The 13,496-nt window shown below is 44.9% G+C and overlaps 1 protein-coding gene across 5 annotated transcripts in view; it reads right to left on the bottom strand.

Moving 5' to 3' along the window:
• enox2 (ecto-NOX disulfide-thiol exchanger 2) overlaps positions 1–13,496 on the bottom strand; it is a 144,723-nt gene that overhangs the window by 73,969 nt on the left and 57,258 nt on the right. For all 5 annotated transcript variants that reach the window (XM_068715145.1, XM_068715143.1, XM_068715141.1 and 2 more), the window contains one exon: positions 2,580–2,726. Coding sequence is in view for 4 of the 5 variants with exons in the window: in XM_068715143.1 (XP_068571244.1) it covers positions 2,580–2,726 (147 nt within the window). In the remaining variant the exon portion in view is untranslated. The remainder of the gene's footprint in view (positions 1–2,579; positions 2,727–13,496) is intronic.

The raw sequence follows: 13,496 nt of genomic DNA on the forward strand, positions 1-13,496 counted from the left end.
CGTGACTTTACAGGACCTGAATTATGTATCGGGCCGCTTGTTGTTTGGTCTCGGCGAGGACGTTTAAAGATCATTAGAAGAGGATCCGTCTGTGGAGCAGCTTCCTCAGAGGCCACATCAAAACAGACACTTTGCTCCTTTTCTTCGGACCCAATTAGTGACATGAAATGAAGCCGCGCGACGCTCAAGGAAGGCGTTTGTGTCGGTCCATGATGGATCATCAAGCGTAATGACATTTGTGATGAGAGGAGTCCATCCATTAGGGTTCCTTTAATAAGACTCGATCAACACGCCTGCTAATGAGCCGGCGCTCCGTCACAGAAGCTGACCCGACACGGGAGAGACCGGCCGCGATGTCACATCTGCAGCGGTTCAAGCCCTTCGTCGGTTAGCTTCACGCTAGCAGCGCAGCAATAACAACGCGTTTACAGCTGGTTTAAACATGTAGGCTATGAACCTGTTTTCCATTACCGGAGTAAAGAAGCATGACGGAGAAAGCCTCTTTCTAGGCCATTCATAGGCGTTACCGGTGTTTTAATCTGCCCCCCCCCCCCCCCCACCACACACACACACACACACACACACACACACACACACACACACACACATTTGCATGACAAAAGACCTGAGACAGGAAGTGCATCGTTCCGACAGCCGAGCAGCAGGACAAAAAAGATTCATCATTAAAACATAACCGAGCATCTTTCCATCCGACTCGCACCGAAGCTAACGCGGAGCAGCCCCCCTCGAGCTACAGACTGTTTGGTTCCCACCGCTGAACATTTCATTATTGTTAAACTCGGACGCATTTTGCACAAGAGGAAGCGGTGAACTGTTGAGAGACAAAGGACCGTTTCAGAATGAAGGGTTGAGGGACGGGAAGGTTCTGATGACGGGCCTCCTGCATGTCTCACGGTTAACAGGACACATAGTGAATACCAACATGATGATTTTTCTCTTTTTATCATTTCATAACTGTTCAAGTGTCGACGCAAACAGGTGGTTGGAGAGCAAGCAGGATGAAGGGGAAAAAAAAAAGGTTTCATATGACATTTCATCACAGCTGCATTTATAAATATATACAAACAAATCTCAACAGCTTCTAGAAGAAGTCATTTCAACTTCCTGCATTATTTAATATTTGAAGCAGCGACTTCTCCTCGTCACTACATCGGATAAAAATAACTTAGGATGACCGAGATAGGGAAAGCTTTTCATCTTAAGGCTTTGTGATGGGCTTTTATCAGCGCAGAAAACGCTTTGAATGTCGTGGAAGCACGACAATGGAGGAGCGCATGAAATATTATCAGAAAATGGCCGGCATATTTGTACTAGACAGTGGAACAACAGGGGAATCTGACGAGTGCCTCACATTTAAATAAGAATCCAACACAGAACCCAAAACACTTTCTGTTCACTAAACATATCCAGATGCACGATGGTGCAGGGTGCTGAAACACACTGAAACTTACTGATGAGAACATTAATATTAATATGTGGTCCGGATCATTTGTGAATTGTGGTCTCAGAGAGTCCGGGAAAACTTTTAACGCTGCAGTTTAGATACATTAACCGATTCTCGTAGCGTGTAAATTAATCAATCGTTTGGTTATTTGTTTGACGATCTTCCGCGGCAACATTATCCAATCACAGCTTGACGTGGCCGCCTAACTGAAATGAAGTTAAACTTCATCGAGACGTGAACTCGTCCACGTGAAGATGTGAAGGAAAGATGAATCGTTAATGCGGAGTGTTAATCCGGTCCAATTAGCATCGGCGAGAAGGCAGAGAGCACGGAACAACACCTCTCCGTCTGAAGGGCCCTCTTCTCCTTTCAATCACTTACAAAGCAATCAATTACTCAGCACTTCTTTAATTCTTTAATTAGAAAGTCCTTCTTTTAATTTGACGCATTGCGAGCAGCCGACTCAAATTTACGGCTTCATTATAACGCACTTTGTAACGCACACAGTGTGCACGGACACTCAGCCCATCGGTCTGAGTGACAGGTGAGTGTGAGTGTGTGTGTGTGTGTGTGTGTGTGTGTGTGTGTGAGAGAAAGCTGGAGGCATGTTTGCAGCTTTGATTGGCCGGTGGTGTTGGCACGGTAACAGACAGTCAGGCACACAATCTCAGCGGAGCAGTTTCCTGCCGCAGCTGCCTGACCTCCAAAAAAAAAAAAAAAAAAGGCCAGACAACCAGAGCCTCAGGACAAGGCAAGCTAATCGAAAACAACAAAGACTGAGCTAAGCCACTTTTTTTTTTTTTTTTTTTTCTTCCTATACCGCCACCAAACGATAGGATTATGCAACAATTCCCATCGCAGCTATTTGATGTCGGTGGAGGAAGAGGGGGAAGAGGAATCTCAAAGTAAAAAAAAAAAAAAAAAAATCTAGCTGCTGTATCAAAGCTTTCCTGAATGAAGGGAGGAAGTCTCTGTTGAGCGTTACGGGCACTTGCATTTCAAATTCGACATGGCTGAGGGCGAAAAAAAAAAAAACCCTGCAAGGATTTGACACCACAAGTGTGATCCTGCAGCGGTGACGGTGAAACGCGTGCGAGGCGCTCGTCGTCGGTACCTGGAGGCAGGCCGGCCCTCTTCCTCTTCTTGCTGTTGTCGACTGCGCCGTCCAGAGGAGGACACTCCGTCACCAGCGGCCCGCTGGAGCTGCTGAAGTGGAGGGGGTCGTTGTTGCCGGCTGCATCAAAGGGCAGAGAGTTGAGTCCTGGAAGACACAGAGAGACACTTTACAGCAAATGAAGAGATGGCTGCTGACCCAAAAGAGGAGGCGACATGAGGTCCCAGCGCTGCCGTCCATTCAGACACACGTCACATAAAACAGCGTCGAGTCAATGGTGCTTATCACAGCTGCACTGGTGAAACCATAAAAGTAATGTTCAGGGTTCAATACGGTATTAAATTCTATAAAACTTACATTTGCTGAAAATCATGCGATGAGATTGTTCTGTCAGTTAAAATCGATCCGTGAGGAATTACACGTGAAGAGACAACGAGTCGATCCACCGACGACTCGATTGGCACTTGAGAATAAGATATACCGCTGTGATAATCGACTTATCATTGAAGTTATTATTTAGGCAAAAATTCTGAAGAATTGATTGTTCCAGCTTTTGGAATGTGAGAATTTGCAACATTTTATTAAATGGCAGCCGACTCAAAATCTGTTAGTTTTGGACCTTAAGTGAGAGAAAAGAATCCATTTGTAGACGTTGCCTTTTGGAAATGACAAAGGGCCATCCGTCACTATTTTCTGATGTTTTAAACCTCAAATATATTAATCCATAAAAGAAAACAATCATTTGTCGCTTTGAATGCAGATTTTTAAAGAATCTTTTGAGACTAGATACCAGGAACTTGTTGATATTTCAAATACATTTAATGACATCGCTTTTTTGTTTTGTTTCCGCAATAGGATTTTTCTTCGACCCGATCCCAGACCCAGACGAGGCACAATGGTGCACTAGTCGGCTGAAACCCTGAATCAATATTGTGTGTCACACATGAGGCGCTTCCTTCTCTTTCAATCAGAGTCGCCATTAAAAAAAAAAAAAAAAAAAAAAAAAAGGGGCTAAAAATATCACCAATATTGTGCAATGTACCGGTAAGAACCATGATCTGAAATAACGCCGTGAAGAATACTCAACGCCGAGTCAGCGCTTCCAACAAAAACAGCATCTGATTGTAATTTGAACAGCATGTAAATGTAAAAGCTCAGATGTGTTGCATAATGAGGCCAATCTATCAGTCCGCTCAGCGGAGGAAGGCGAGCTTTTCTTTAGCGTTTGGATTTTTTTTTTTCTCACCGCTATCTCGCAATAACAGAATCATCAGTCATATCGTGAATACAAGAGGAAAAAAAAAACAGAACTCACATCCATAAGTAATGGAAACAAAAACAATGTCGAGTTTGCTCCCGAGTCCTAATAAATGATAAACAACTTTACTTGATGTATCAGCTAGTTCCCGCTCTTTAAGAGTTGTGTATTTGTTTATAATTCAGAGCAGGGTGCTGGGGAGACTTGGCCTACAGTCATGAAAAATTCATGACGCTTCTTTGTTGCATGGATTTTTATTTATTTTTTTATTATTTTTTTTTCGTCCCTCTCTGTTGCACAACAGATCAGAATCTCCACATTAATGTGCGGCTCCGTCGGCGGTCAAGAGGACCCTCATCGGGTATTATCAAATCCAGACAGCGCTCCAAGTGTCAACATCATTACGAAAGGGTCCTAATTGTGGTCTTTGTTTTATGAAATCTCCTTCACGAAAATGAAGACTCTTACATTATGCTTCGGAGGATACTTCAATTAAGCATGGTCATGGCTCTAATAGTTCAGCATAATCTGTGACAGAATCTCATGGAACTATTGAGGAGCTCTAATTCAAATACAGACGTTGGTACAAACTCACTCTGCTGTTCCATGTAGGCAGAGGTGACTATACAGTCTAAATAGATCTCACACACACACACACACACACACACACACACACACACACACACACACAGAGAGGCCGTACGTCGATCTCTACTCGGCATCCATCCGTCACCGTTTTTTAACGACGAACGCCAACGGTGTCGAGAGTGAAAAATATCCATTGCTCCGCCAATGTTAACTCTGTCAACGAACGCTTTACGAGAGACGGCCTTTCAGTCGATGGCAAAGAGAAAGCGTGAAAAGAGGGAAACGCCGCACAGCTACAGCTACCGTTACCGAGTCATTCTACAGCGGGATCCAGCAGAGAAGCTTCTTTTTTTGCTCACCGTGTCGGTCGGGTTTGTCCAAAGATTTCACAACCTAACTCCTAAATGGACTTATGTGAGGACCTCTTAGTGCGGCGTGAGAAGTGACTGGGGGGGTGAATCAGGAATGGAGGAAATGTGCTGCACTCAGAGCTGCCGACTGACTGACATCCGGTACGTATTGTGTGCGTTTTATCTCGCTCTCCAGCGATAGCGTCGCCACAGTGAAGCTCTGAGGCAGAACTGAAGAAAAAGGCATTTTTTTTTTTTTTTACAGATTCGGCCTCAATGAAAGCAGCTTTTTGGCGGTGCGCCGTCGTTTTCATTTTTTATCTTGGATCAGTTTCCTGGTGTTCAGAACCAGTTATCAGAAAGTTACGGCCCACAAAAGAAACACGTGTTGATTTTAAAATAAAAAAAGGAGGGTTGGGGCAACTCAGCCTCAAGGACCGGAGTCTCTTTCTGCGCGAGCGTGAATATTAACAACGTCTTTGCTGGGTCACCGCCCCCCCTTTCTGCTGCGCTGATGGACGATGTGTTTAAGTTTCAACATCTGGCCAGAGGGAGGAGTGATGTCAGTGAATAGCCCTGCCCCGGGGGGTGGGGGAGTCTGGGTGGAGGCAGGTGGAGGCTTTGGACAGAAGGGCTGCGGAGCGAATGAAGGAAATGATAAAAAAAATAAAATAATGGCGAACAAACAGAAAAACTTTACGCTCCGCGGCGTCGGAGATGAGATACACGAAATGAAAAGTGACCTGATCTCACATCGCGGATGCATCAACCACACGCCCCATTAATGGTATAGTGGGCCAGTAAAAGGCAGGACCATTAGAATATGCAATGAAACTCAGTGGGTCATTAAGGAAGCAGTTAACTGCCTCGGATGTGAAAGCAAAGTGTGCGGCTGTACGAGGAGGACAGTGTGCTGAACGCAACGTCCTCACGGCATCATGATCAACACATGATCCGACGTCAAATAGATCACAACTGTTGTTGTTATTAGTTGTGAATCTTAGGCAGCTGAAATTATTGGTTGATTAATTATCTGGTTGATCGACAGAAGATTTTTAAAAAAATTTGCTGCTTTACCTACATACAGTGAATAAATTTGGGTTTTGGATAAAATCAATAATTTGAAGATATCAAACTTACTTTTGAAACTGTGTGTTTGTGTTTTAATACTATTTTCTAATATTCTATAAATCAAATATGTGATCGACGGAAAAAAACCCAGCAGATTATTGATATGAAATCAAACGTTAGTTGCAGTTTACGTTGACTCTATAAACTGCTATAAAAAGATTCTTTCGCAGTGGAAGTGACTGAAAAAACAAATACACTACTTTTTGGTTTGTGTTTATTAAAACAAAGCACATCTCAGATACATAAGGCTGGGAACAGACACACCCATTCCTGGTCATGGAGGTGCTCAGGTTTCCTGCAACGCAGTCATGAAATACGAGAGGTTTGAGAGCAATTCCATAAAGGCCGACTTCATAATGTCCTTCATAACGATGATTTCAAAGCTGCGGGGATCAAACCTGAGATCTTTCCGCACAGATCACATCATTAACCGTTCTTCTCCCGGCAGCATGTTAGTAGAATCCTCCTGTAGTCCAACTAATATCAGCAGTGCAGTATGAATAATGCAGAGCATTAGGAAATGGGCAAGTCAGTTGCAGGTAAGTGCTGAGGAGGAGGGGGGGGGGGGGGGGGGGGGGGGGGGGGGCTATTAATCTAAGATAGCGCTGAGAAACACAGAGGAAACGAACACAGAGGCCAAGTGGAGTACTGCACCTTCATTCATCAGAGCGAGGCGGAGGGCCAGATGGAGGCTCACAGCATTAACATATCTCTACATGTCTTCACTTCATTACTGGAACCACAACAAACTACCTCCCAGCTCCACTGGCTTCAACATTCAAGCAGGCAAAGTGGTTTTATCAGGTCAGAATCTGAAGACGGCGTGTGTGTGTGTGTGTGTGTGTGTGTGTGTGTGTGTGTGTGTGTGCGTGTGTGTGTGTAGGATCAGTGTTTTTTGTTGTGTGAAGTACGGCAGAATGTTCTCCAAAGCTCTATGTGCGCATGTGTCGTTGAGAAAGAATCAGCCGTGTGTTAATCAGCAGCCAAAGCGACGTTGTTAAATATTGTAAGTGGAGCATTTTAATCATATATTTAATTGCGCTACTTCACTTCTTTACAAGGTCATGAGCTCACAGTTGGGTCTACCTGACTGGATTAATGCTGTGAAAAGGAAAACATGTATTCATGATTTACTCAGAGTTAACTCAGAGCCGTAGTCCCATTACAGACATCTTTATTTCCTTTCTCCCTGAACTGTGCAGCCGTCTTTGTGAGGACGTAATCAAGTCCAATGTTCTTCTTTTGAAATAATCTTGCAATCGGTGGAGCACTCTCTCTGCCCATTTGGTGAGGACACACGGTGCAGTGCAACTGATGGCCGTCCCCATTTCTCAAAAGTCCAAAGTGACTTCTTTGAATTGCCTGTTTTGTCCGACCGAGACATTCAGGACGTCGCCTCTTTTTTTTTTTTTTTTTTTTTTGGTACCGTTTCAGTCAGAATGCAGAGCATGTGGACGACATGTGGCTGGAGCGGAAAAGGGCATCAAGTTAATTTTAAAAAAAGAAGAAAAAAAAAGGAATCCACAGAGGTCACATTGTCCGTCACCGTTGCATTACACATGCGGGTCACAAGTCTCATAACATTCAGAAATCATAACGCATCCCGTATGACTCTGGGTCTCGGTGAAGCGAGGCTGTGACTCTGGGTTCTGTTGGGAGGCGGCTGACAAGTCTACAAAACAGGGGTCCCAAATTAGCCTTCAGTCACCTGAAAAGGCGACCGAGGAAAGTCACAAGACCTCCGTTAAGTCCCGCTGAAGATCAGCGGGACTTAACAATGAGATATAATGAGATGATGCTCTATTCATAGCCCGGAGCGTCCATCAGAACAACGGGACGCGGGACCGGCGAGCTCCCAAATACGGTCTCTGACTTTAAGTCACGAGTTCCCTGAGCAGATGTACAAACAAGGTGTCTGACGGATGTGGCTTAGCGGCGGATGGCAAAGCATGCCAGGCAGTTGAGGTATTCTCATGAGGCTATTAGCCAAGCTTTTCACTTCCTGCGTATTTATAGCAAAGACAAAAGGAGGAGGAGGGGGGGGCAGTTAGAACAACAGGCGGCTCATACGAGCGGAGGACACGAGGCCCTTTTGTGGACAGCTGCACTATCCCAGAGGCTTTGCTCATTTTAACAAAAGGGAAGCGAATGACCGAAAGCGTCCCGCTTCGTGTCTCACGCCGGCGTTCGAGCTGCGTTTCTGCTCTGAGGGCGGGAGGAAGGCAGACAGACGGGAGAGGCTGGGAGGCAGGAATTCAAAACGGTGAACGTAGTTCCAAGTTTCTTATCGGACAATAATATATTTGTCAAGCGATATATATATATATATATATGTCGGGAAACCCGGACGGATTACGGCGAACACCGTGGCCCGGAGTGACACAGTTAGCCGTGCCGACCTCTGCCCTCGGGAGGCGGGACAAGATGCAGTTGTAAACTTTGAGATCTAATCCTCGTTTCCTCTCTCCTCCCATGGTCTCTCCAAGCATCCTTGGTGGGAGGGACTAAGACGCAAGGAAAGGATGCAAGTGAGGGAAACGGGGATGCAATTAAGAGACTCGGGATGTAACCCGTGTCTACGACAAACTGTCAATGAGTTTGGCCACTATTTTTGTCAAATGACAATGAACACAACCACACTCCTTCACACGCTCTCACTTCACCTACATGACAGATGTCACTGTGGCGGCATGAATAAAGGGCGGGGCCAGACGGGTGGACAGACGGGTGGACAGACGGGTGGACAGACGGGTGGACCTCCAGAGCGGTGTGTTGCGGCTCGGGTTGAACTCCTACAGAACGGGTCTCGCGGTCGTAGTTTTGGGGGAAGTAGCAGGAAATAAATGCAAACTACTGGCAAAAGAAAAAAGTAGCACAGGGATCACAGGGAAATGAAGAGCAAAACAACTGCAGTGATGAATATGTATCACCAACAATAGTGCTACAACAAATCATATTAATTACTCAAAAATTAGGTTCCCTGACATTTCCCAAAGGCTGTAGCACCGGTCCTGGGAAGTAATTAAGCGGCAATGAGAAGAACACATACAAGACGAAACAAACCCTTTTGACTCAGAAACAAATTTGAAAATATTAAAAAAGAAAATATTAAATATAAACCAAATGTCCCAATTTCTCTACTACTGCAGCGAGCGAACACGTCCCAGTAAACACGGAGGAGAGACTCTCCAGAATATTCATCACTTTGCACCTTAAGTAAATGTCAGAGGCACCAATCAGGGTTAATATCTGGATGACTACGTAGAAAGAATTAAGGCCTTTACAGTTGGGAGCTCGGTAAAGGTTAATCTATTCCCTGATGTTGTGATGACATTTTGAAACAATGCTAACGTTGGAACATCTCAATGTGCATTAACGAAGTTGAACCCCGCAGCTGGAGACACACAGCTAACGCTAAATGCAAACGGTGATTAATGCGAAGGGAGAGAAATAGATTTTTGTGGGGGGGGTTTTCCGCTCCTAAGGAACATTTTGAGTTTGACAATATATTCAGTGTTCGCTTCTGCTGCGCTGTCACTTCATGACTATTCATATCATCAAAAAAAAAATCCTCTCAGACCCCCTCTGTCATTCCTCCGAGCCTGGAGGAATTCACTGAAGGTTAATTTATTTAAATCTCCCATCCACTCATCTCTATTCCATTAAACTCACTAAGAATCTTTCATTTACAGACTAATCCGCTTTCTACTGTTAAAGGCCCGTGCCCTTTCTGCGATGTAGTGAGTGAACGAGTGTGACAACACTGCGGTTGATAAGGTCATGTTAGCTTACACGTGCATGGGCGGCGTCTTCCGACAGCGATGCTTAACGCTGGACTAATAAGCCTGCGAGGCGATAAAAAAAAGGGGGGGGGGGGGGGGGGGGGGGAGAATGTAGGGTTCTCCCGGGAGAACCGTTCTTTTTCTCCTTGTCCTGGAGGCCCCGGAGGGTCTAAAGCTCTGACCATCTGGCCTCTCCTTTGAAAGGCAGGACACTGTAACGCATGCAAAGTGTTCGGCCAGCGCCGGCATATCAACAACTAGGCTGCGGTACAAAAAGGACATCTTGGCTATGCGGGCAATCGGCGTGTCGTGATTACAGGGTGGCACGCGTTACGGGTTGGCACGGACGCTCTCATGCTAATCGCTTTGGGAGCGCTGCCTCTTCCCTTACATAGCTGGTGGAGCTATTTGCAGTCTGTTAGAAAAACATCCAGCCTATGTCGATGGCTAATGAGAGGCTCACTGGCTCCGGTGCGCATCAACAACGGCAGGCCGGGAGAGCTGTGTGTGTGTGTGTGTGTGTGTGTGTGTGTGTGTGTGTGTGAATGGTCATCTCTAATAGCACACACACACACACACACACACACACACATTTCAGACATCGACAACCGACTTTACAGTTCGTCCTCTCTTTTGCTGAGTCAGTCCCATCAGGGGTAGTCGCTTTTAAAACTTTAGTGCGTGAGGCTTGAACACGGCGGCTCACACCGCTGCAGTGCAGAGCTGCTCGGAGCCTCTTTTGATGTGGCTCGTTGCGCACTCTTCGGACGACCAGCTGCTGATTTACAATAAGCAGCTGAGCCGATGCTCACCGGAGCTCTCGGCCCTGTGACAGACGCTATTTAAAGCAGACGAGGGCGCTCCTTAAAGGTGCAAGGCACTCCTCCTAATTAAAAAAAAAAGACGGGGATTAGGTTGAAGCGGGGGACCGACCGTTCCTTTAGGGCGTCGGAATGCATATCGGCATCTTTTGTCGCCGACTGCAAGTCCAAAAAAACCCCCCTCAAAACTTAAATTTGACGCCAACTCTCGTTCACTTCCATCTGTCTTCTCAAACGTACGCTTCTTATAATTAATCTCTTCACTCCGGTGCTTCATTTTATTTTTTTTGGGTCTTGTTTGCAGCCTGTTCTGAGATCAGACCTGCTCTATAATTTGCCTCAGACCACCTATATTTCATCCTTGTGAGGGAACGGACGAGGACAGAGGACAGAGGACAGAGGAGATTTATGATGAGCAGCTGCCATCACTGACATGGGCTTTTAAAAGCATATAGCTGCAGCACGCTACAGGACATAACCAATATCTAGACGTGCTACTATTCCAACGCTGAGAGAAGGGACAAAACAGCTAATGAGAAAGAGGTAGAAAACTCTTTTATTCTTAAACGCTAGTTTGCTTCTTGGATTAATTATTTGCGTCCTTAGTTTTCTGAATTGTTAAATTTGTGTTTAACTCCATAAAACTAATAGAAAAAGTCAAACAAGAACAATTATCTGTTTTCAGACAAGTATATTCAGCGTCACTGTAGTGCCATATTTTTTAACGAGCGTTTCTTTTTTTTAAAGGTTTTATCTCTTTAAATATTGGATTAAAGACTATCATAACCCAAGGTGCACATTCCTTTCTATTAAGCTGTGGTAATTAGTCTCTATTTTAGTCATTAAACTTCAGTTTGGTGTCTTTAATTTGTTAAAGTCTCCGTTAAAAAGAAGAAGGTGATAACATGGAAGACCGAGTCCTGCAGCCAGCGTCACATTTCAGCCACATTTGCGTCATTCGGCAAAATAAATTCAGAGCCTTTCCTAAAAAAAAAAAAAAAAAAATGAATTTTTCTCACTCGCCGCCTGTGTCACCACTTTGGCGATTTCTTTGCAAAGCCCGTTTTATGGTGCTTTTGAACAGAAGGCCCACACCTTGTCAGTATACTTCAGAAGATCCCAGAGGCTGTGCTTAGTTTCAAGGAGAGCCGATAAGAAGCCGTATTCCCTTGTGTGTCAATTAATACTTGTAAAAAGTGCTCCTTAGCTGTTTGCATTGTTTGTCTTCCTCTGTGAAACGAGAATCAGACCCCCCGAGTGACGATGCGAGCGAGATCTCGGCGCTCCAGATGCAACAGCACAATTTTCCAAAAACACGACTCTTCGCCTTTGATGCTATTTCGGTATGTAGCTCCCGTACAGGTCTGAAGAGAAGAATTACCAGATGGCTACTTGTCATTCTCCGCGAGTGAGAGCTCTGAATTGTGGTCCAGGAAGCCGAAAAGTCCTCGCTTGTGAAGTCTGACGTTGATCACGATCTACACCGTTAACAGGGACACATATGCTGCGGCGACGCGACCCTCTGATTAGTGCACACAACAGTGTGAAGGCACCTTTTTGTGCTTCCGGTGGTTACAACTCGATCTGAATGTCTGCTTGAAAGGTGGACGGTCATGTATGTGTTGGTCTGTTTACTAGAGCACAACGTTCTTCATATCCAGCCTCTTCATTCTGCTCTCAAAGGAAACCAGATTATGCATATAATTTGATATGTATATATCAAAACGCAAGAAAAAAAAAAAAAAGCTTGCGTTTGAAAGACTTTTGTAAAAACAGGCGTTCTGCAAAAGATCTCGACTCTTAAACTCAAGTCGAAATAATTCATAATGATGCGTCTTCTGGTCTTCACGCGGAAAATCAGTGGAATATCCCTTTAAATATCTAACAGACAAAGATGTTTCTGTCACTGCATTTGTGCAACCCTGCTTCAAAAATCGACACGAAAAACAACACAGTCTTGACTTTTCAATGACAAAACACAAAAACACGTACGTGACCACGTTGAAAACTTGAGGGAGGATTTGCACATTGTGTGTCTTTTGTCCGCTCTGTCGCCGTCACCGAAGTACAGACATGTGAACATTTGGAGCTGCGAGTGCAAATAAACAATGGTTAGTCACACATGAGAGTGCTAATGGACCCGGTGGCAGAAAATGTCAGCACTCATTGTGCGTCTGTCTTGTCCCTTGTTGTTTTGTCACTGGAAAATGGGAGGGAATGTATTTGTGGTAGTTTTTTTGTTGGGTTTTTTTTTTTTTTTTTTGCCAGAAGGAATTAGTCAGCGAGGCGAGATAAACTTCATTCTGTAATGACCGGGGAACAAGTCACGAAGAATCTATTCCAAAAGCTGCCACACTGAAATTTACGGCATAAATAAAGAAAATGGCCGAAGAGAGCGAGGAGCAACGTCTTTGTTTTACTTCAGGGAGGCTGGGAGCAGTTATGTGTGTGTGTGTGTGTGTGTGTGTGTGTGTGTGTGTGTGTGTGTGTGTGTGTGTGGGGGGGGGTCACAACAGGTTGCACTCGAGTAAAGTAAAGCCACTTAGGAACACAATGATTTATTCGATGTATTCAAATGCTTTTGGGTTTGCACTGATGCATGCTGAAGCTGAGCTCTGACTCATTTAAAAAGAGAGAAACGACGTGACAAAGGCCAGAAGTGAATCATCACTTCAGCGTGACCCCCGGTGCAGCTTCTGCAGGAAGAATAGTAATGCGTCAAACGCTGAACGCCGCCGCGTCACACGGCAACGCCGCACACGGAGAAGGCAGATATATATATATATATATATATATATATATATATATATATATATACGCGGAAGACGCACGCGCCGCCCGCGTCACGATGTTTCAAAATAAGAGCGTTGGCCGATCCGTAGGAGTGGGATTAACGTCCAAATACGGCTTTTGTGCGTTGACAATACTCTTACGATGTCTACATATTTGGGATTTTTTTTCTGGAGTGGAGGATAACTGGAGGAGGC

This window comes from Cebidichthys violaceus, unplaced genomic scaffold (assembly GCF_023349555.1).
Source record: "Cebidichthys violaceus isolate CVI_PGR_0920_01 unplaced genomic scaffold, fCebVio1.0.p SCAF_2, whole genome shotgun sequence".
Classification (NCBI taxonomy): domain Eukaryota; kingdom Metazoa; phylum Chordata; class Actinopteri; order Perciformes; family Stichaeidae; genus Cebidichthys; species Cebidichthys violaceus.